The 25,304-nt window shown below is 39.0% G+C and overlaps 1 protein-coding gene across 5 annotated transcripts in view; it reads right to left on the reverse strand.

Annotated features, from left to right (window-relative positions):
* The window catches only part of NR3C2 (nuclear receptor subfamily 3 group C member 2), a 318,859-nt gene that overhangs the window by 22,702 nt on the left and 270,853 nt on the right, over positions 1 to 25,304 (reverse strand). For all 5 annotated transcript variants that reach the window (XM_063107704.1, XM_063107708.1, XM_063107706.1 and 2 more), the window contains exons 7-8: positions 7,349 to 7,479; positions 1,353 to 1,510 (exon numbers count right to left, since the gene is read on the reverse strand). In XM_063107704.1, the coding sequence (XP_062963774.1) occupies positions 1,353 to 1,510; positions 7,349 to 7,479 (289 nt within the window). The remainder of the gene's footprint in view (positions 1 to 1,352; positions 1,511 to 7,348; positions 7,480 to 25,304) is intronic.

Consider the following 25,304-nt stretch of genomic DNA (forward strand, 5'->3'; position numbering starts at 1 on the left):
TTTTGATATTGCACTTATACCTGCCTGTACAAATAAGAGAATTCATTAAGAACAAACCCCAAAACACCATTCTGATCTCTACCAAGAACACCTTTCAACAACATCAACAGGAGACAGTAATCTGGTATTTGTCCTTATGGAGATGATCTGTGGTTTCAACATAAAACGAGTGGGAAGACTCTGCTCTAGTTTCCTGTATTTCCTTTGGTGTGACTCATGGAGAGCATCATTTGCTGTGTTCCCCAAAGCCTTCCTTGGCATTCATCTCTTATTTTTAAGACAGTCCTCTAAATCATGCTCTTTAAGATACTGATAATTAACAAAACTATTTATCACTGAATTCACCTTGCAGGAACTTGACTCTTGTCATACGAAAAGTTCAGAAAGCAAAGGCCAGTAACATGCACAGGGTCTCAGTGTAAAACAATGAAAAGTGATTTTTTTTTTTTTAATCAATCAACTCTATGCCATTAGCATCAGAGAGAGAGAGAACATTCCACTGGTATGAACAGACTTCTAAAGGACGAACCAATATTTCAATAGTAATGTTATTGGTCATCAAGCCTGTCACCATTTTCCTTAACAATAGAAAAATATTTGAAAAATAATTTATTATTCAAATCATATTGGCTGACCTTGGGCAATAAATTCTCCCAAACCTCACAATATGAAGAACTAAATTAGGATAACTGCATTCAACATTCTTTGAGCCAGAATTAGAGAGGCTGCTTGCAAAGTGAAATAAAAAGCATATTTTAAATGATACATAAGCAAGTTATCCAAATCAATATTTTATAGAATCTTCTAACAAACACCTTTACTACATTTACCATTGATTAAATTAGAAACAAGCTCAGCATCTACTTTCTGTATTTACACAAGACAAGAAAGGTGACCCCTATGAAAAATAATGAATATAGGATTCAAAATTTGGCAAAGATTGAGATTATCCAAGCTGGCCTTGAACCACTAATAATGTTTTTCAAAGATGGGGTTATTAGATTAACAGTTGTAAAAGATGGACATTATTTATGCTATGTTAAAGCAAACATTTTTTTATTAACCAAACATTTCCTAAATTACAAGCAAAAATGTGAAACTCAATCTGACACCTGCGGCAAATCTCAGGGCCTTCCCTGGTCCGGGGCACAGAGCCACACCTTCTGCTGTAAATGAGGTTTGTTCCAAAGGTTATCTGAAGAAAGATTTCCTTAATCAGTTTTTAACTTTTGCTGCCTCCCACTGGACAATTCACCCCAATTTTGTCCAAAGTCCTGAGAACTCTCAGCTCTCTGGTTTCATATGCGTGGCTGTTGATCCTTCATTTAATGGGAACCCAGGGCTCTACTTACATCATGCATGGAGTCCAGAAGCTTGGTCAGTTGGTAAAACCTCTGCCAGCTCTGCCCAGAATTGTTGGGACACTTAGTTACCATCTTCCTCAGTTCTTTGATGTAATTTGTCCTCATTTCTTCAAATGCAGCCTGGCTTTTGAGGCCATCCTTTGGAACTGTGTTAAGGAATACAGATAGGTAAGTTCCAAGGATGGAAAACAGCTTGAGCTTAGCAGTTAAATGGCCTCTAGGTCATTATTTTGAGGTCATATACTAATTTTGACGTTAGATACCAAATCTCAATTAATTACATTTATGAATATATGGCAGTTATCTAGTGGTAAACACGTGTACACATAATACCCAAAAGAATAATAATTGCTATTTATTACTTTACAAACATTAGCTCACTCAATTCTGACACCAATATTATGTATGACATACTATTAAATTATTCTCATGTTGCAGATGAGGAAACTGAAGACTGGAGGTTGAGTCACTTGCCCTAGGACACAATAAATAAATGGCAGAGAAGGGGTAGTATAAACTTAGGTCTGTTGCCAAAGCCTGCCTCTTAACTACATGCTACATTGCCTGGTGGCCTGCATCATAGTGTTTTATGAATCCTAACTTGCCAATACCTCAGAGGTAGGGAAATATATTTTGATTTTCCAGGACAACTGGAAGAGCCACAGACAATCCAAGCTGGTGCTAGAATTAGAAAGCAATATCTTTATATTTAAGTTCAAATGTTGAAGACATTCTGAGAAACTGGTCTTCTACCAAGAGCAGAAAGCTGCATTTCAAGAAGCACTTTCTATCCCCTGCTCCAGGATCACATGACCACTAAGGTGCTGTCATGTGACCTCCTAGAACAACCTCATGGTGGGTCTGTGCACTGGTTTGTGTGTGCAATGGGATAATACCAACAGTGGCTCGGCATGCAAGGCAAAATTTAAAACTTTCAGAGAATAAACCATGTGCATCTTCATCTTTGATAAGGTAGAAGATTAAGGATCATGTTTTCTTCTTTACTTTTATGTAGTGGTTAGCTTTTACATTTAAACCAAAAAATTTCCTTTGAAATTCAGGACTTGTATTTGTATTGTTCTTTTTTTTTTGTGTCTTTTTCGTGACCGGCACTCAGCCAGTGAGTGCACCGGCCAGTCCCATATAGGATCCGAACCCGCAGCGGGAGCGTCGCCGCGCTCCCAGCGCAGCACTCTCCCGAGTGCGCCACGGGGTCGGCCCTTCTTCTCTCCATAAATGTTATTCAAACATGAGGCAGTTCCTGCGTTGTTCTGAGTTGTGCGTTTTCTGGGGGCTGCCCAAATTTCGAATTGTTCTTTGCTCAATTGAACTGTGTTAAATTTAATTTGTCTAAAGTGCTTCTTTTAACAGTATCAAGTACTTCTGTGAACTACTGAAAGGTAAATCTCTTTTCCATGACACATTGAAGGTGCTTTATTGAGAAAGGCTGTGCCTTTGTGTGCTTTCCAGGAGGAGGCATAAGACAGAAAAATCCACTTACATGTTTGTTTTCCACTATGGCCTATACAGTTATGTTTATGCTTTAACTCTGAAAAATAAAATCACCTAGAACTTTATTTTTAGGAGATGAAGACCTAATGAAAATTCATCTTGTAATATAAACATTCTGAGTTTGAAACTGCTCTTACTTTCACTTCTTAATTATATATCATATTTGCTAATTTATCATAACTGGTATAAATAATAATTTACTTTGGGCATCAGCACTTTAGAATGGCTAGGAGTGTTTCTGAGTATTATGTGCAACCCTGAAAGCCAGGCCTACCACTGTTTCCAAATAAACCCTGTTATCCTATGTAAAGATATGGATTATCTTGCAAATTAACTTCGACTGTTATGTTAATAATCTCCTTGAGTTTAACTGTTGAGGCTTTTGATTTGTCCTTTATTTAAGCCTATTTTTTTTGGGGGGGAAGATAAATCCCTATTAGCAAATGCATAAATTCCTGAGGCTGCCACAATATTGGCTGTGGTTTTAAATGTCTGACATTCACATTAAGAGTTAAATGCCATCCATTATATAACAATTTTTTTCTTAAAACTTTGTTTTAAAACTATAAAAAATATAAAGAAGTATGGTGATGACCAGGATGTTAGTAGTAAAACTACAGATCCACTTTCCACTGAAGTTTTAATGTTAACTTAAAACTTTCTAAAAGAAACCCCAAATTTGCCAATAGCCTACACTGCCCATCCACAGATAAACATTATTTTAGGTTATAAAATTGTACAAAATAAACCTTTAGCTTTTCAATATAGATACTTATATGGATGTCATCCTAAACATTAAAAAAATTATTAACACTGGAATAGAATGAGTAAATTTCAGTACTACATTTCAATATTATTTGGTACATCTACTAAAATAAACCTTATCAAAAATACTAAAGAGTATAACAACTTGTATCAAATATTTTTACTTATATTTTACTGCTGCTGTAACTGAAATATATTGTACCAATTTCCTAGCCAGATTTTTTAGAAGTTGAAACAAACCCACAAAGAAAGGGAACTTAAGCAAAACCTCAAATTTTGGCCATCCGCCCAGAGTTTCTGAATTTCCTTATTAAATACAGCAGGGCTGCTGGAAATCATCCAAAATCTATGGGTTGGGGAAGAGCATAGAGACAACTGGGGTGGAAGTTTGTCTTGCTTTTCTCTTTAAGCATAAAGAACATGAGATTCTCTTGATGTCATTGCTAAAAAACTTTGTTGATACACTGGACATCAGGTGTGCAATTTAACATTCCTAAGTAAGAAGAAAAATTTCCATGCATTAGCAAAATAAGCTTACTAAAGCCTGCAGTTTCTATGATTCATAAAACTCTTTGTTTCTCTGTCTTTTTATTTTGATTTTCCTACATCTAAAAAAATCAAAATTGAAAGTACTGAGCTACTTGGAAGCTAATAAATTAATTCAGGTAGCTTCAAAATGATATCAGAATCTGTTATGGACTAAATGAGTAAATGCATGTGAAAGGATAAGACACCAGTTAAGACTGAGTAGCCAAAAGTTATAAAGTATTAGTTTCACAAGCATTTTTAGAAAAAAAATATTTCATTTAAATTCTATCATCCATCTGATATAAAATTTTCTTTTACATTTTTCCAACCAGTAATGGTTAATAACATAGTTTGGAAAGGGGAATGAAATCACTTTCACTGAATTTAAAGATTATGTTTCCAAGTTATACTCCAGAAAGGATAAATTAGGAACATCAGAAACCTCGAAGCATGGGGCAGGGAGAAAATGCCTGGTTCTGTTGACCCTGCAGACGCGGGGTGCAAATACAAAAGCTGCAGGAGATAGGGCTGGGTGTAATTAGTGAGGAATGGTGGGGCCTGTAGCAAACTGGAGAGAACATGCCCTGCCCTGGGCTATCAAGTTCAATGAAAATAAAACAAAGGGCCAAAAGCAACCCCAAAACCCGTGCTGGCCAAACAAAACACAGCTGTGAACTGCTGGCCCCGCCTCCCTGCCAGAGCTGCCTGTGCGCCCTCTGCTGCCCCCTCTGCTCTGGAGTCTAGGGTCACCTGCTCAACACTGGCACTCTCTCCCTCTGTCCTGCGCCACCAGCCCCAGCCTGCCTCTCAGCCTCTGCTCCCTGCTCCCGGAAGAGCGGGCACAATGCTGGATGGGAAGTGCACAGTCCTTGGCTTGAGTCCTAAGTCATACAGAGGACAGTGAACCAGTGACACTGATGTGCCTCCGTTTTGTCAGCTTTACAATGGGGCTCTCAATCTCCCAGGTAAGTTTAAGCATTAAATTAGATAATATATGGAAGATCATGTTGTAAAGCGTGAGGTGCTAAACACAAGTGGGGAGCAGGACCATTACCCACAGTCACCACTCCACGCTCCTTCCTGCTCTTATCACTGCCTGATTCAGGCTCACGCGTCCTCAGACCCATCCCTCTTTCCTGGAAATAGCATCTCTTCTTACCCATTCTACCCTGACCACCTTGCCTTGTGATGCCACTTTCCTCCAGATGACTCTACTGAAGGCTGCCCCTTCTCCAACACCCTGAGCTGGGCAGGGACTGGACACTCTCTTCCACCTCCAGGCCGCCACCAGACACCCTGTGCCCCTCTGAAGCCCATGCCACTTTGCCCTGGCATCCTTGCTCTCTCTCGACACTCAGAACATTTCTCCATGTTCTTTTGGCTTGGAGTTTTCCTCTCCAGACTGTCTCCTGTCGTCATTCTGCGTCTTACCCTCATCTGATGGGAGCTTCCTGGAATTCTTTCCCCTCTGAAAATTCCTGTGCCATTGTCCAGGGAACAAGTGCCCAACACCCTTGACAAGGCTAATCCTGTCTTCTCTTATCTCCTCTGGCACTTTACGCCATCAACTTCTCTCCCTTCGTGCTCGGTTCCAGAAGCCTAAAACAGCGTCCCATCAGTCTGCGGTCTTCCCATCCCCGGCCATCTCGCACCTGCCCGGTGCCTAATGGTCACTGCAGTAGCCTCGCCCCAGTGTCTCGACCTTCTCTGCGGAAGCCACACCCTTGTCACGCCCCCTTTGGAAACCCTCAGCTCTTGGCTTCCGAGCCCCTTCGCGCTCCCAGTTCTCCTCTGTCCCAGCAGCCTCTGCCGCCCTCCTTTCACACAGCGCCAGCGGCTCTTTCCTCTTCTCTCTACGCCATGGCAACCCCACTCACCATCTGAGTTTACACTACCGTTTTCCATAAGGATAATTTCAAATTTATATCTCAGTACCCCAAACTGTCTCCTCAGTTCCAGTCCCCAATCTTCCCCATATTTTAGCTGTCTCTACTAGAATACACAGTTGGCATTAAAAAATTAACCCATCCCAAACAGAACGCATTTTACACTCTACAAAGTCTGCTCTAAGTCCCGACATTAACATATTTCTGTTAAGGGCATCACTACCGTGCTAGTCACCCCTCTGTGCTTGGTCCTGTGTGGCTTCTGACCCCCACCTTCTATTTCCCCTCTCAGTCAGCTTCCAAGGCCAACTCTGCAATCTTTCTTCAGTCCACTCGCTCCCGTCCATCATTCTACCAAGCATCAAAATCCAGGCTATTATTTTAACAGACTCCCGGCGGGTCTCCAGGCTTCCAGGCAGGCTACGTTCTCTGTCTTTGACTCTCTCCCTCCCTTTCAATCCATTCCACTGCCAGATCCATCTTCATAAAATTCAGCTTAGATCCTGTTACCCCGCTGCTCAAAAGCCTTCAGTGTGACACTCCTCTGCCTACCTAATAAAGTTCACATTTCTTCAATGGGCTTGGACTATTCTGGTCCAATCTACATCCCAACCTTATTCCCACCACTCCCTAACCCTAACATAACCTGATGGACCTTGAAAAATTAAGACAATACATTAATAAAATTTAAGTTAAAAAATGAACACCCCCCTCCTCCAACTAGGTGCTCCTGCACACATCTGCTTTCCTACATTTCCACACTTGTTCCTTGTTCCCTGACAGGAGTCATCTCACACCTCAGATCCAATCTGTCATCCTTGCAAAGCCCTCCCAGATGCAGACATACCATGTATCGCTCTGTGACTCCCAGAACTGAATGTGCTCTTCCTTTCTCTGAGCCTCCATGACACTCCTTATCTCTATCATAGTAGATAGTCACTTTCTACCATGTATGAAGGTTACCTTTGAACTTGCCTTACAGTATAAGCTCCCTGAGGGTAGAGACTATGCTTCACTGGCTCTTGTCTCCTGAATTGCCCTACCCTACCATACACATAACAGAGACTTAATAAATATTTAGTGGTCGGATGAAGGAACACAGGCATATGCTCTTTCATATGCCCACAGCTTCATACGCTGCAACTTAGTTTGTCAAAGGCCAAAGCCTTCCTCCCATCTGTTCAACTTTTTCTTTTTTGGTACCAACTACCTGAACACTACAAATAGGCTACTCTCCTACAGGGAAGATTATCTGACAATGTAGAAAAAGTGCCAGGGTGGACATCAATTTACTTGTGCTTAGTAGCAGCAAAACTTTCATTATGGTGTATTCTTCAAAGGTAAGCTGCAGTCGAACGAACTGAAGGCTGATTTGGTGCATCCCCTGGCACAGCTCATACATGGCAGACTGATGCATCTTCTCTCTGCAAAGGAAAATAAGAAAATACCTGAGAACGCCACATTCATTATCAAATCCAGACTGGAGGCCTGAGGCAGCTTAATAAGAAATCTGAGTCAGAATTTTCCTTTTGGCTTCCACATGTAGCAGATATATATTTTAAAGACAAATTAGATGCCTTTCAATGTGACTGGTAAATTGCTTCTAGACCAACACGACTGTGCCATTTACTAGTACCTTGTAAGAGAACATGTCAGAAGCGCTGAAACCAACCCTTTTCAAAAGGTCCCATGACTTCACTTTATGTCAAGAGTAATACTGATTGTGGTGTGTGTTATAGTGAGATCATCCATAAAGCAGAGAAGCTGCTGTGATTTGGGGCAAAGCCCACAGACTGTTGTTCCTTTATGGCCACATATCGAGCACTTAATATATGGAAAACACTGGGCTAGAAGCTATGAACATGGGGCAGCAATGACCAATCCTATTTCCACATGGACCTTCCTTACAGAGGTCATGGAGCATACTTGTTACCTATTTGCAGCAGCATATTTAAAAAAGGAAATTAAACAAAAATTTAAAAGGCAGGAACCCCAAAGAGAAAGAGAGAAAGCAATATGGAAATCTGGCACAATATACAAAAATGTTTCCACACTCACAGCCAACTAATCCCCTCCTCTCATCATCCAAATGCTTCCATTAAAATCCATGTTACATAACAACAGAGGTCACTGTTTTCTCTTTCCTTGAGTAGTAAGCAAGGCATTGTGTTGTTTTTTAGACGTTTTTCCTCAAAGTGATAAACCTGTAATTTGCAACCGGAATCTCCAAAAGCCGATACCATTTACAGGAGCTTCAAAAAAATTTAGGTATAAATCTAATAAAATATTTACTAAACCTTTAAGCTGAAAACTATAAAATGCTGAGGCAAGCTACAGTGATGGTGAGCAGATCAGGGGTTGCCAGGGCTAGGGACTGGGGGAGGGGACTATAAAGGAAGAGCAAGAAGAGTGTCTGGGGTGCTGGGGCTGCCCTGTGTCCTGACTGTGGTGGTGCTTGCACGAATCTACACATGTGTGAAGTTCATGAATTTGTACACTCAAAACAGTCAACTTTACTGCTGGATAATTTTTAAAATAATATAAAAAAATACAATGATCAAAAAACCAAAAAAAATGGTTCATGGAAAGATTCATATTAACTTTTAATTCTTTTTCCACGAACTTTCTGAAGTACCTTTGTATTTTCACTACACATCTGTCTATAAAAACAGCATACAATAATGCTTTGTTGTCTGTAAATTTGTAATTAGAAATACATATCCTTTCACAATGTATTTTAACTCAATATGTAATTCTGATGTATCTGTTTTAATACAGGTAGCTCTAAGTTAATTCATTGTAATTGTTTCAAGCTTTGTTTGACTACATCACAATTTACTTACGCATTCCACTACTGGTGGAAACTTGGGTTGTTTCTTCTTCACTGCTATTACGAATGATGCCCAGGGAACATTCTAGTGCATTTCTGTAGGATGCACAATGAAAACAGAACTGTGCACATCTGCTGCTTTCATTCCAACCAGCAGGGGATAAAAGCTGCCTTTTCATCCACATCCCCACCAGTGCTTGCCATTATCCAATTTAAAATTTTAGCCATCTGAAGGGGGTTGAAAGGGTAGCCCATCTTTACTTTTATTTCCATTTGCATTACAACCAGTAGGCTCAACCTTTTTTTCAAATGTTAACTGGCGATTTGGGTTTGCTATTTGGTGATTTGTCTCTTCAAATATTTACCCATTTTATTGTAAGCTTTTTTTCCCCCCCTTCTATCATTAACACCATTTTTATTCCTAATAATATTTTTTGCCTTAAAAATTGAATCTGATCTTAATATTTTTTTCTTTCCTTCCTCCCTTCTTTTCTGTCTCTTTTCCTCTCTCTTTAGAATCTGGTAGGTCCCCTCTTCCTTTTCTTTTAATCCTTTAGTTTCAAACTTCCTACATAATGATATTTCACACATGTGTTCTATAAACAGCAAAAACTTGTATTAAAAAACTATGAGGGTTTCTGTATTTTAATAGCTCAGTTTAATCTGTTTTTGTTTATCATGACTACTAATATATTTGGATTTTTCTTATTTTAACTTTCTGTCCTTCCTCTTTTCCTTCTTTCTTTCTACCTTCCTTCCTTTTATTGGATTGATTCAGCTTTTTTTTTTTTTTTTTTTTTTGTGACCAGCCACACCACGCTCAGCCAGTGAGCACACCGGCCATCCCTATATAGGATCCGAACCCGCAGCGGGAGCGCTGCTGCGCTCCCAGCGCTGTACTCTCCCGAGTGCGCCATGGGGTCGGCCCTGATTCAGCTTTTTAAAATCCCTTTCCCTGCTCCTCTACTGGATTAGAAATTATACATTCTATTTTATACTTTAAATAATTATTAAATTATAAACTTGTATATTTAAAAACATAAAGCTAATCAATAGCTTTTCCATGAGAAACAAAAAATTTAGAATACTTTATCTTTGGTTGACTGCTTCCCATCTTCCACGTTGCTGTTCTTTAGAATTTAAATTTCAACTTGTTTTCAAATCACCACTCTCATGCATGCACATTCATGTCTGTTTAGATTTGCCAATGTGTTTCTTCAGTCACCAGCACTGCTTGGCATGTTACTGCTTACTTCTGGGTTCAATTTCTTACTAACTGAAAACATTTTTTTTAGCAATTTTTTTCAGCAGTGGTCAGTTGTTAAATGTTCAGGTCTTTTAGTCTCAACTTGTCTGAAAATATCTTTATTTCACCATCTTTTTTGGAAGGTAGTTTAAAAAGCTATAGATTTCTAGCTTGATAGGTAATTTCCTTCAGTAGTTTGAAAATAGTATTCCGCTATAGCTGGGCCTTAATTGCTGCTTTTAGGAAATTTCCTGTTAGTCTAATTGTCACTTTCCCACAGGTAACCTGCATTTTCTCTTTGGTAGTTAAAAAAATATTTCTTTTCTCTATTCATTTGATGTCTGCAGTTTCATTATGCTGTACCTAGGTGCAGACTGATTTTTATTTCTCCTGTTCAAGACTTAATATCCTTATTCAACTTGAAGATGTACGTATTTCTTCAGTTCTGAAATGTTCTTAGCCATTATTTCTTCAAATATCACCCCTATGTCACTCCTGTCATTTGTCCCTTTTTAAACTCCTAGTAGCAGTGTGTTGGACCTTCTCTTTGTGTCTTCCACACTAACCTCCCTTTCATATTTTCTATCTTCTTATCTCTCTGTACTCCATTCTAGCTAATTTTCTTAAATCTATTTTCCAATTAAATAATTTTTTCTTTGTCTATGTCTAATCTACTGTTTAATGTCTACAGTGTTTTAATGTTAATGGCAATATTTTTCATGTCTTGGAGCCTAGAAGTGCTCTATTTAGTTCTTTCTCAAACATTTCTGTTATTTCCCATATTTCTTCCTTTATGATTATTACATCTTCTTTATATATCTAGATATTTTAAACATGTTTATTTCATAGTTTCAGATTTTTAAAAATACTTTTTTGTGGGGATGTTAATATACATGTCTAACATATATTGTTTTGGCAAATATTGTCTTCTGGATAAATCCCATGTGTACTGGCTTGTGGAAGGAACTCTATAGGAAGTTTTAGCATTCACAACTGTCATGGGTATAAGCATTTCACTTGTTCTGGACTAGGTTTTATGGTAATTTCTCAGTGTAAATGCTTTTTGCATGACTCTCGTAGTTTAAATTTAGACTCTACACTTGATGTGGTGCAGGCTTGTGTTTCTTATTTCTTTCAGCTTCCTTGCCATGTCCCTTGGCTGGCTAGTTGGTTGAGTTTTACTGTCCTTGTTAGTAGACAGTGAAATCGTTGTAGTGCCCTGGATTTAAGCTAGCATTTCTATTTCAGGCCCCAGCCTTGCTGGAGTCTATGTGCTCATCTCCTTTTCCTGTCTGTGTTCTAAAACCTGCCCTTAAAGAATATGTGCAGCCAATAGTCTGTGGGACAACTGGAACTTTTGTTCCAAGCTAAAACACCCCGGTTATAAACTCCCTCTTCTTGCCCCTATGTATAATTTTTCTCTTGAGTTTGGCTGTGTGTTTAAGACTTAAGACCATAAAAATATGTTTTTTAGATGCAGAATTTCTATGTGTTTAGAGCAAAAAAAAAAAAAAAAAAACTTGGTTTAGTTCCACCATTCTGATTGCTAACTTCAAGCTTCCTAAAGGCAGGACCCACGTCCAACTAACCTTTTTGAATGTCAAAAAGAATATGACAGACAAGTGCTATGTGTCAATGTTTGCTTGATAAATATTTCATAAATGAATGAGAACAAGAAGTAAAGGAAAAAGAATAAGAACAAAATGAACTGAAGACACACAGATTTGCATATGATGATGATGGTTAAGGAAAGATAATAATGATAATTTACAGAAAGTAGGATTATCAAGTGGCCAAAAAATTAGATATGGCATTTGTGAAGATCTCAAAAAGCTTACTTATTTTTTAAATGATTTAAATTATAAAATGGGGTAAAGCAAACTGCAAAATCAGGATGTCCATACAGCATAACAAAACATGCCTTTGACACTGCATTTTTAAAAGTGCACTCACATGCATTTAATTCTTTAAGCTACCTTGTGCCAAGGGCAAAACAGGCATCCCTGGCTTTGCCACAGCAGGGATGCCCATCAGTGTACTGGCTTGGTGATCTTGTAAATGTTTAACTTTTGGGACTCAGGCTTAGCATGTGTAAAATTGGAATACTAATAATAATTCCAATGTTGCATGGATGTAGGAACCAATTCTATGGAAGTTCTAAAATAATAATGTATTATAGAAATGTCAGTGTTCTTTTTTGACATATTGGAAAGAATAAAATGTTTCTTCAGAGACCAATGATCATTTTTGGTTGAAACAAATCAAGAAAGAATCAAATTCTTAAAATGACTTTTCAGGAAAATAGTATGTATTATGTTGTTATTATTGTTATTTCTATTTATAGCATGATAAATCAAGAGAAAAACCAGACATAATGCAGATTTTTAGAAGGTAGAAGTGACTAGCCTAGAGTAGAACATGAGAACTAAACACCTCTGTGTCAAAGTGTTTCTGTTATCAGATGTGTTAACAAAACATCCACACACAGATTAAAGGTTAGTTAAAGAGAGACCTCAGATTCTACTTGAAAACAGATTAGAACACTAATGTGTGATAACACACCTAAAGAAAGCATTTTTTGCCATTTCAGTATGAACGGCATGTCTTTTAACTCTTTCTTGAGATATTACCTGAATAACCTCCACAGTCTTCATAGCTGTCATGTATGGATTACCTACCATATGCCAGAGCTAAATTTTTTCTTGCAAATTCTCACAATGCCTTGTGAGGAATTATCCTCATGTTCATGAATTTTAGGTACACGGTGAAGCCAGGATCCAAAACCAAGTTTTCTATTTCAAAACCCATGCCTTTTCTTCCCTCCGTGCTGCCGGCCTGAGTAACAGTTTTTAGCTCTTTTCCCCAGAGTCACGCACTATAAAGAGATATTCATACCTCATATGTTATATTATGTTCACTCATTTGTTTATCCGTTGCTCCTTGTTATGTGGTAAGATTCTGTGTTTTCAAATTCCATTGCTGTTTTCACTGCATGAAATTGAGTTCTCTAAATGAAGAGCACTGTATACTCAATATAGCTTAAAATTCCAAGAAAATAGGCCGTTTGAAAACACATTTTACATCACATCATTTTTGCACAATTAGATGAAAAGTACAGAAATGTACATCCAAAGAAGTTGAAACAAGGACAATCTTTCTGGCATGATACTGGTATTATATTTTGCAATATTACTTCACCGAAATGCCCTTTGCTACATGCTTTTATTTATTTTATAATTTTACCTCATTTTGAGTAGAATAATGTAAAAATATACTGACTACTTTGTGAAAGAGAAGCAAGTCTGTATAATGCTTCTATAAAACAAAAGAAAATGCATGACCATAAGTCACCCTTGAACGGTGGTGGCAAGGCATTACTGAGGCAGGAAACAGCCCTTTATATCCAAGTGAATGCTGGACCTCAATAACCGACAGTTGACGGTCTCTACTTCTGAACCATGGGCACTAATATTCTTGCACATGACATTTATTTCTAAACATCTTCTCATTTGCCAGAACAGAATAAACTCTACTTTTGCATAAATAAATACAAGCACCAAAGTGGGCACAGAGATCCTGTTTCAATTCTAAGGATCTTGGGTTGAAATCTCTGAAGATAACAGTACTAAAATATCTTTAAAGAAACAGTTTAGTTGTTTTGTGAACTTGAAATTTTCTCAAACTAGGAAACCAATTTTATTCACAGCTATAACTTGATCTGGTCCTCTCTTAGAGCATCCATTATACCAAACTAAAATCATATAATCATTTGGAAATAGTTTTAAAATATTAAATTAAAATAATCTAATTTCTCCAAACCTGATTGACTTGAAATAGAAGTGTATAATCAGAGTTAGAAAATATTTTTTTCCTTGCTTTTGAGAGAATTTGGGGTTAGGAATGGGGCTTACCCACATAATAACAATAGGAATTAGAAAAAAACCCCATTAAAATCAGAGTAAGACGTTCACAATTTAAATGATTTGAATGCTAGTTACCTACTTTTGAATTAAGTACCTACAAAATCTGACTAACGTTTGTATCTACAGGACCCATGCTATCTCGCCATTATTATATGTCAACAGTAGCCCTATTTTCCCATTATAAGAATAATCCATTGGATCTATTGACCAAAGGCTGTCAAAAGAAACAACTTTTCAACAAGTTTATTCATTCTGTTATCTGGAACTCTAGATATTTTAAACATGTTTATTTCATACTTGGAAGCAGCTGATTTGGGAAATTTTTGCACCAAACTAAATGCAATCCTAGAATCATATTCATGTTCTTCTCTGAGAGTAGATATTTGATAAGCCCAAACTACAAAACATTCCAGTCTACAGGCACCTGCAGAACTCTGGAGCTTTAAATACTAGCCTGAACACCTACATGAGCCCCTATGAGGTGGCCATCTACAGGGAGAACACAGCTAGGTTTTTCCATCTTCCAGTGTGTAAATTTGTGAAATCGTTTGAACTTCCCACCCTCCCGTTCAAGATTCTCATCAGCAACCTCTATTTTAAACTTTCAGTCACTGATCTTGTCAAGGACTCAACTGAGTTCACTGTTGATGTTGGCAGTTTTAGGGGCATGCTTACCATGCACTCCTTAGTGGCCTCCCATGTGACCCCTGGCATTCAGCCAGATCACCACGAAGTCACATAGGCAGGCCTCCAAGGCAGTGCATTTTACAGAGATATTATTTATCATTATGCCTCCACTGAACTCTGCTCCGAGAAACAGCCCTTTGTGGCAGGGCTGTCGGTGCTGAAGAGGACTTCAATTTTTTGGTTACTTATCCTTATAAAAAGACTCATGTGATAATATTGCTCTTGAACTTTCAGCTCAGGAAAAGCTTCTATCTTAATGCTAACTTCTACTTAAAAGAAATCTCTGCAAGAATTGAAAGCAGAGTATTGAAGAGATATTGGTACATCCATGTTCATAGCAGCATTATTCACAATAGCCAAAAGGTGGAAGCAACTCAAGTGTCCACTGACAAATGAGTGGATAAACAGAATGTTTTATATATACAATGCAATATCACTCAGCCTTAAAAAAGAAGGAAATTCTGACACATGCTACAGGATGGTCGAATCTTCACAATATTATGCTAAGTGAAATAAGCCAGCCACAAAATGACATATACTGTATGATTTCACTTATATAAGGTATCTAGAGTACTCAAACTCAGAGAAATAGAAAGTAGAATGGTGATTACCAGGTTCTGTGGGGAGGTGGGAATGGGGAATTGTTGTTTAATGGGTACAAACTTTCAGTTTTCCAAAATTAAAAAATTTTGGAGACTGGTTGCACAGCAATGATATACTTACTGAACTATACACTTAAAAAGAGGTAAGATGATACATTTTATGTTCTGTATATTTTATCACAACTGAAAATGTTTTGAAAATTAAAAAAAAAAAAAAAGAATCTCTGCAACCCATGATCTTGCCTGTTATACTTTGTTACAGATTAAGAAAGTAAGATTTGTGTTTAATTATATAACTTCACTTAGGGCTCAGGAGTTTCATTCTTTCTTCTTTTATAATATATAAAATATCTCCTTTCTCTATTTTTACAACTGCCTTTTGCCTTTTTTGTGTTTTGATAGATTTTTAGTCTTACTGTATCTATGCTTTTATTGCAAGCTGCATTAAATGCTTTTTGAAAACAGAAAGGGCAAAAATTCTTTAATAAACCATGATTCCAAAAAGTCACTCAGAAACGGTTCTTCAAAGACCAGGCTGTTGTAGTTTTGGTACCCTAAAGGGGAAGGGAAAATAGAATTACCTTTATCAGTCCTTTCTCTCTCCATGAATTCACATTTAGAAAATGTAATCCTTTCACACTGGTGATTTTATAAATGCCAAAGCACAAAATGTTCCCAACTCTTCCACCTATGAAAATCTATGAAAAGTACAATGACCCTTTTTTACTCAAGATCCTTTAGCAGTATCACACTAAACTATACCTTACCAACTAAATACCTTTTAGGTGTGTAAGACATTGCTTTATTTAGGCAGGAACTACAAAAAGAAACCTTTGAAATATTTCATATCAGCCCTTGGATTAAACACTAGGCAACTCTCATCATTTTGCAGGTCTGTATTCCTATTCTGGATAGCACGGTGCATATCTTTTTATGGTTGATTTCTGTAAGGTGCATAGGCCTACAACTATGTGAGTGGTAAATAAATATCTGGCAGCAAACTGGAACAGGTAAATCCAATGAATTTCATAGAGTTTGAGCTGTTCTTGTCTTTGTAGATATAAACAAAACAAAGCAATGTTCAATCAAGGTTGAACTTCCTCAAGTCTCTGGAATCCCAAGAGGAGGGCTTTCAATAAAAATGTTTGCTAACATGCTATATTACTTCAGTAAATTGCCTCTAGGAATGTACGTATGTGTCACATTGACACTATTGCTGCATACATTCTGACAATCTTACAAGAGTTAAATAACTTGAGTGAAGTGAGCACCTGTAATCACAGCAGATCTGAAAAACCAGACCTTACATCCGATACTGCAAACCACATCATTATGTCTGAATAAATCTAACATCTTATTACATGGTCAGTGCAGCAGCTGGTCTGTGTCTCAAGCTTGTTATTTTCCTAAAAAACAGTATGCAGTTTTTCTTTCAAACCTTATTTAGAATAAAAATGACCTCAATTTGAACATTCAAATTATTACAGTTTACTGTTTTTAATTTTTCTTGATAGTCTTACTAGATTTTTCCTTAACTGACAAACAAGATATATCTGTAGGAGGACCGTTTTGCTAGTTGCACTTCTGATGTCTGTTCATTTTTATAACATTTACATAATTTATCTACAGCCCGGGTAGAACTTAGCTGTTAGGTCTAAGAATCACTTCGGAATGCTGTCTGTGGTTTGCTTTACTGAACTAAGGTGTTAGAGAGACTGGTGTCCCATTGGTCTCTATGACATTCATCTATTCTCTATTAATTTACATGGTCAATTCTAGTAATAGGTAAAAGCAAATTCAATGTTTGTCAGTCACCTTAATTGATGTTCCAGAAAGGATGTATTTTCACAGAACTGCCTTTGGACTTTAGCATCACAATTTCCATTGATTCTAATGGAGCTTACACAGATCAGAATAACACGTGACAATCTAAAAATCTACAAGGGATCTGGTTACACGGCAAACATAATTTATACCACTGGCAGTCCAAGAAGTCTGGGAAATTTTATTTTATTTTTTTTTTTACCATAGATCTTATATATAATATTTTTAAAAACATTCCTTTGTACCTTAGATTTTTAAATATTTATATAGTCAGCAGTTTCTTCTGGGTACAAGAATAGATGTTTTTGGTAGAGGAAAGAATTATGCAGCCATAACCCACTGTGAAATTTCAGATTTTAGACAAAGTTAAATTGAAGGTGTCTGTGATAAATCACAATACCAAAATGTTTCAGCTTGACCAAAGGTTTAATCTTAGTATACCTTCAGTTGAGAATTTCTCCAGGCCAGTAACAGTATAATTCATTAAAAAACAAGTGATTTCTTTTTTTTTCTGTTGTATTGCACTTTTCTTTTTTTATTGATTATGCATATTCATGTGGTAAAAAGCTGTCTGTCACCACCTGTGCCCAAGATGTGATGGTCAGACCAATACTATCAGCATACGTCCCCCACCAATTAATCCCCCACCTCCCCCCCATCCCCGCAACCCTAGGTGTGCTCTCTCCCTCTGCAAGTCCAATGCACCACTGTGGTCTTTCTTTGCTTCCTTCTTTCTCTCTTAGCTTCCATTTGCAAGTGAGGATGAGGATGAGGACACGCAGTGTTTTCCCCTTTGTGCCTGGCTTATTTCACTTAACATAATTTTCCCCACGTTCATCCATGTTGCTGTGAATAGCATAATTTCATTCTTTAAAAAAGTGACTTTTAAGGAACTTTTCAGGACTCTGCCTATGGTCTTATGTGAGCCCACCTGTCCCTGGGATACGTGACTCGATACATCCCACTAAAATAAGGCAAGGAATACAGCGAACTGCAGAAGATGTAAGTTCTCTGTCTACCGTCTATACTGATAGTGGGGCCTTTGGCACAGGCACAAACATGAATACGACTGGCACTCTGTTACTACTGGAAGGGCCCACGACCAGAAACCCTTCTAGTGGGAATTCATCGGACATTTTCAGATTTAGTAAACCACATTTTTTGATTCTAGGCTTTGGTAAGAAAGTTTATATATGTCTTTGGCAGAGGGGTAGGCTCTAGTTCTTGACTAGACTACAGTGATTTATTTATTCCAAGAAATTTTTTGGAAAGAAAGTCAAACCTCACTGAAAACAGTATTCTAGGATTTGAATCCAGACAGTCTGGTCTCAGAGCCTGCACTCTTAACTGCTAGATTAAGGTTAAAACACTCAACAGCATGCTTGGAACCCCACAAGCACTTAATAAATGCTAACCATGTTAATGAAGTATTTTTGCCAGAATTAAAATACACACAAAAAAGATACAAAAGGACAATACTCTCCAGTGAAAGATTTTTTTTTTTCATTAGTAAGCCTCATATTTGTAAACTGTAAACTTTAATATTAAATTTCTGGAAATTTAATGGCATGCAGACCTCAGATGGTTAAATAGAAGACAGAAAATCCTTGGTGATCAATTACTACTTCATACGGGGACATTTTTGGTATAAACTTAAAAGACATTGCTTAATTTCAATAAGTGATTCATTACTCTAGAGACCAGAACCTGGCATAGTAAAAGAAGGACATTTACTCTGATGAAACCTGGGTGTGCAATTGTACTCCCAAGGCAACAGCAGAGATTGGCATACACCTGCAGAGGTGACTTTCACAAACTGTGAATGTGGAAGGTGGGGAAGCAGAAGGTAGAAAGCAACATGATCACTTTACAGGGTCACAGATTCTATCTTGAAAGTTTTACACTGGAAGAAGAAAACAGCTAAAGCTCCAGAGACTCTGTCATAGACACTATTAAATTCATCAATCAAACTGGACCTTAGAAAACATTTTTTGTGTGCCACAAATCTAGATGAAAGGTAGTTTTGTTTGGATCATTCTAAAAGCTGATACATAGTCTGCCTACATAGGAAAAAAAAAGATGATTTCAACTTGATTAATTTATTAGAGATTAGCCACGTGTCCTTTCTTATTACTGATTCTGAACATCTGTCACAAAGCAGATTTTGTTCAGGACATTATGAGCACCTGCATCATTCATTACTGGGGGAAACAAGTGTAACGGCACCAGGCCACCGCACCAGTAGTGACACTCACCTCCCATAAAATGTCAACACGGAAACACAGACTACACACGCACACAAAATGGCATGAACGCGATGCTTACGCACTGTATAGCCTAAATATTTCTTACCTTCATCCACTTGCATAGGATTGCTAGTCAAGACAGCTGAACAGTACAACTGACATTTTCTAACCTTCCCTTCTCCTTTGAAATTCTGTGAACTTTCTCTAACGAGAACTAAGTGGACATTCACTTTCTCTTTAATGATTTATTGGTTTTGTGTGTTCATCGCCTAGAAGCAATGAGTGTTAAGGTCAACACCTCAAAAGTGTTAGCCACCTGTGATTCTTGAGTAGGCAGGACCCCAGTCCCCGGCAAAGCCCTGGTCCTGGCAACGCTGTGAGAGAGACATGTGTGCGACCCAAGCCCCTCCCCTCACTGTGCTGCTCGGCACAAAGAACGGCAGCAGTGTTTTCTGTGACAAGGAAGGAACAGCAGTGCTGTGGTCTGAATGTGTCCCCCAAATTCACGAATGTTGAAACTTAATCACCAGCGTGATAGTATTAAGAGGTGGGATCAGGATGGGATCGGGGCCCTCACAGAAAAGCTCGAGAGGGTCAAGTTTAGCCTTTCCATCTCTTCTACCACGTGAGGACACAGTGTTCCTCCCCTCTTGGAAGTGGAGAACAGCCCTCACCAGACACCATAATGAAAATGCTAGGTGTCCCCTAAAACCTCTCCAGGGAGTCTGGAAGGTTCTCTTTTTTCCAACTACATATCTGGCGGAGGCTCAATTTTTTTTCATACATTTTGTCCAAAACAAGCTATCACAATAGGTTGAATACAAGAAGCAGATAAAAGAATGAAACTGTCTTCATTTAAGTCAAAGGGATTTGCCAAAAAAAGCAAAACAATGCCACCCTTCTAATTTGTTTAGGAAAATAAGTTATTTTTCATAAAAATGTTTATGTTATATATTATGTAATGTTATTTATGTAACATGTGTCTGTTGCTATTTTAAAATGAATTGACAAATCAATATTTTTTGAAATTTGTGTTTGAATTTCTAATATGGCTAAATATCAATAGGTATAACTTAACATAAACAAAAGGTCTTTGGGATCCCCAAGGATTTTAGGAGTGAAAAGGAGATCCTGAGAAAAAAATGTTTGCAAATGGATGTTTCATCGAAAAAACATTGAAAAAAATATTTCATTCTGCGAAAGGGAAACAAAGCTTAGTGTAAATTAACTCCCTTGACAACATCAAGCTCATTAGCAGCAAAGATAGGAACTGGGCCCTAGTCCTCAACAACTGAGCTTTTAAATATTGTGATATCAGAAAGGAAGAAAAACAAATTGGGGAAAAAATTTCAACTTTGAATCAAAGTTCCAGTTTTTCTACAAACATGTTATTTCCCGTTTGTGTTATTTATACCTGGGCATATTCTCACCCATTTTAAAGGATAATTCTTATGAGAGATTATATATATGATTGGTACGAGTTCCAAATATATACTGTATCTGAAACCATTATTAGGCTCCAAAGGTCTACACTATGTGTGACTGCCTGAAAAACCAAATTCCACAGTCAATGTAGAAGCCTCGGTGTAGCTAAACAAGTCTGAGTTTCGGACTAAGAAACACCTGGGTTCAAAAGTTTCAGCCTTGGTCTCCTCATCTCTAAAAGAGTCAGAATAATTATTTCCCACCTCACAAAGTTGTGAGGATTAAATAAGACAGTGTATTAGAGGTAGTGTTTTGCATAACGCCGTTCACAGGCTTTCAGCATCAGCTCAGATCCTTCAAATGCCCCCTAAACTACTTAGTAATTATTTACTTTTGCACTGCAGTGTCCATGTAGCAAAAAGGAAGTGAGGAGTTTATAAACTACTAATTCCATTGATTGTATTGAAACGGTGTCTCTTTCAAGGAAGACGGGCACAGATGATGTCTGTAATAATGACCTTAGACAAGGCTGCCACACCTGCAAATATGTATGTGGGCTCGGGCAACACTCCTCTGCCGCACTGATGCTCCAAGTGCACGGTGCCCTTTAATAAGAGGCCGAGGGGCTCCAAACATGACCTTCCTTGTTGCTCCCTTCATCCTCCACTCGTTTCTTTCCGAAAAGAATCAAATGCCAGAACCTCAGGAAAATTAAATAACCTCTTCACAGCCCTCCCACACTCAACTCTACTAAATTAGCTAAGGGCTCATGGGTGGAAGTGGGTGATAATATAAAATCAAATCTTATGTGTGATACAATAAAAATGAATAATCGTGTGGCTCAGTGTCAGTTCTGGAAGTGTCCAGAGACACAAGTTGAGAAAACACTTTCTATATCAAGACACATTCAAATGTGTTCCCCTCCTTCAGTCCAGAGCAGGGTCATCAAAGCTACCATCTTTGTGTCCTACGACCTGTCAAGAAAGGAAGCCTGGAGCCCTCCTTAGTTTTATTGTAATTGACTGACCCATTCCTCACCACCTGTCCCCATCTGGCAATAGAATCACCGCAGTAAGAAAATTTTTTCTCTGTAAAATTTGCAATAAACAAATTTACTCCAGTGATTGTTTTTACATTGAAAAGTATTTTTAGCTGCAGGGACCACAGCCCTTAAACTCAACAACTGTAATAAAAAGCAATATGCTAATATCCACCACACAAAGCCTTTTAAAGTTAACATACGATCTTAAACTGTTTTTGACTAAATGAAAAATAGCTCCCTCTAGTTAGCCAGAGTAAAGCTTGGCTATGTCTCTTGCATCCTTATTGCTCTATTTTGATCCAAACATACTATATATAGCTTAAACAGTTCATTCCATTTGCAGTCTCATATCTGTTTCCCTTTAATTTCATACTGTACTGGCAATTACCCAGCTTCATTAACTCCTTAGGAAATTTCTCAAGTACACTACAAGAAGCATCATGTAGGAAGTATTAACATATAGCAGTATTCTTGAAGTAAAATTTTAACGTATACAAAAAGGAATCATTTTCATTAAGTTAATATGCTGAGGATGAAAAGCATTATAAGGTAAACCACATCAGGAATCTTGCTTCTGACCCTTGGGCCAGAAAGAGTACTCATTAACAAACCAAAAATAGTTGCCGAGTGCCAATTATGTATAAAGTATTTTGTTAGAAACTATGGATAATTTTAACAAGTACATTTCCTGTACTTTAGGAGTTTACAGTGTATCTGGAGGATAAATATATAAAGAATACAAAAGCACCTAATGATTGATATAGAAAAAAGTTGCTGGAAAGAATTTGGGGGGAAAACGTCCCTCTTGATGTCACCCTTTAATGGAAAGACAAATCATCACAGAGGAAGTACCCTTTGGGCTGGGCCTGAGGGAGGGAGAAGGGAAATGTTAGGCCCAAAGAGACAGCAGTGGGAAGACAGGACTACGGGAAGAGAAAGGTTAATTTGGCTGGCGCAGAGTTTATGTAGAGAAGCAGCAGGAAATAATGAACAGCATTTTAAAATTAATTCATTCATTGGGCACTTACTAATGCCAGACAGTATTCTAGATGCTGGCAATGAAAAGGTAAACCAGATAGGGCAGGTTGCTGCCCTTCCAGAACCTACCTTATACGGGCAGGAGACCTACTGTGAAGAAAATAAGCATGTGAGAAACAGGGAAAGAATGGGTAGAGGGGTCTAGTCTATATCTGGTGGTTAGGGAACATCTGTCTGCAGAAGGAATATTTTGAGCTGAGACAAGGAGGTGAGAAAGCACATCCTCCTGCACAGAGTGAATAGCAAGTGGCAAGGACCAGAGCCAAGAAGAGCTTGGATCCTCAAAGCACCAAAAGAAGGTCAAGGAGGCTAACCAAGGGCACTAGTGAACCCTCTGAAGGATTCATACATTCATCAACTCCATCCTACTACTTTCAGTACCAGATCTGTGTTGTTGTACACAAGGATGATGGTATGTGATCTGAGCCACATTCTCTAGCGATTCTGCAGGTAGGATTTCTTCACCATGCATACGTCATTTTTCCCACTACCCCAGCCACCCACCACTACAGTGGGAGCTCCATGAAGGAAGGGAATTTTGTTGCATTCACTGTTGTATTCCTAGTCTTCAGGTGGCAAGTGATCTCTATACACCAGGCAGTGGACTGAACTATGTCCCCCAAATCCATGTATAAGAAACTTAACCTTCACTGACAGTGTTAAGAGAGTGGGAAACGCTATTATGGTAATTGAAAGGTGATTGGATTGTTAGGACTGTACCCTCAATGGATCGGTCCATTCTTGGAATAATGGGAGTGGTTCTGGTGGCTTTAAAAGGAGAGTGAATGAGGAGGTTAGTCTCTCTTTCTGCTCCACCATTTCCACCATGTGACACCCTGCATTGCTGTGGAGCCACATCAGCAGATGTATTCCCTGGACTTTGGACTTCCCAGCCTCCAACACTGTACACAATAAATACTGTTTCTTTATAAATTAGCCAGTTTCAGGTATTTTGTTATAAGCAACAGAGATAGACTAATACATACCACCTTTGTGCAAAAGAAAGATAATTCCATTTGACAATGCTTCTGCCCTTCGCAGACAATGGACTATCTTTGACTTATGACGTTTTTTCTTTACTCAGGAGTCTCCAACTTGACCCTCTCCAAGGGCCAGGGAAGAGTGAAGACGGCCAGGTGCAAAACAGCAGGCAGCGGTGGGCATGACAGTGAATGGGCCACGCAGGCGCCACCTAGACGGGGAGCTACTACTCCTGCCTGTCCAACAAGCAAAACCATCCAACCATCTGCTGTTGACCCTGGCCCTCCAGCTGCTGGTGCAGGGCCTGGGTTTTCATAGGCTCCAACAGAAGAAGAAGGCGCAGAGGGAAAACTTTTTTTTCTTTTAAAGTTTATTTCCTCATACCTACCCAAGAGTAAAAAAGCAATGGAAATCTCAGAAGGTTGCTGATTTTTCAGTGACAGAAAGTGGTGTAGGTGTAGGGGTGTGTGTGTGTGTGTGTGTGTGTGTGTGTGTGTGTGTGTGTGTGTGTCTGTGTATGAGAGAGAGAGAGAGAGAAAGAAGGAGGGAGAGAGGGAGGGAGGAAGAGAGAAGGAAAAAAGGAAGGAAGGATGGGGAAGGAGGACAGAGAGGAGGGAAGGAGAAAATGGGGAGGGGAGGAAGTCCAGACACTGGAAACCACAGAAACTTCACCGAACAGCTTCCCAGCGAGCCACGGGGAGGTAAGAAAGCCTAATTTGTAAGTAGTAGAAAGGGACGTGGGCTAGGGTGGAGGAGGGAAAACAAAAGGAGCCGGTGAAGGGGAAGCTGAGCCAGGTTCATCCAGCTTGCCCTGGGCCCTCTCACCAGAACTCCTGACCCTCATCCGTCATCAGCCCTAACCCTGTTGGTGCAAGGGTCCAAGCACAGAAGTCACCTCTAGTGGCTCAAGAACATCAGTCCCTCTGTCATGGGAGGGGAGGGCGGGGCCTGCCATGTGATGACTCCCAGGACCACTGGAACAATTTGTAAGCTGGGCCTCCTGGAGTTCGGAACTTAGGTGCAGAGGGACCTCACTGCACTGTCAGCAGAGGGACACGGGGACTGTGGGCCACTGGAGGACAACTGGACGGTGTCAGCACACTGATCCAGCAACCCAGAACACAGCAGGGACACAGAGCACTCCACGGAACCTGACATGAAATAACTGATAACTGCGCCGTCTGCTTTTCCAGTGGAGCTGCCACCGCACACCCAGCGCTGAAGACGGGGGGTAGTGTGGGCTGAAGTCACCGGCCTCCGCGAATTAGCTGAGCGGAGCCCTTTCCCCGCGGAGGTGCAGAGAACTCACACACAGGGGCTCAGGAAGTGGCACTAAGACTCCATCTCTCCCTCCCTCCTACCAACAGGCTCTGAACCAAAATAATAAAAGACAGTGAAAGATTGC

Source organism: Cynocephalus volans, chromosome 9 (genome assembly GCF_027409185.1).
Source record: "Cynocephalus volans isolate mCynVol1 chromosome 9, mCynVol1.pri, whole genome shotgun sequence".
Classification (NCBI taxonomy): Eukaryota; Metazoa; Chordata; class Mammalia; order Dermoptera; family Cynocephalidae; genus Cynocephalus; species Cynocephalus volans.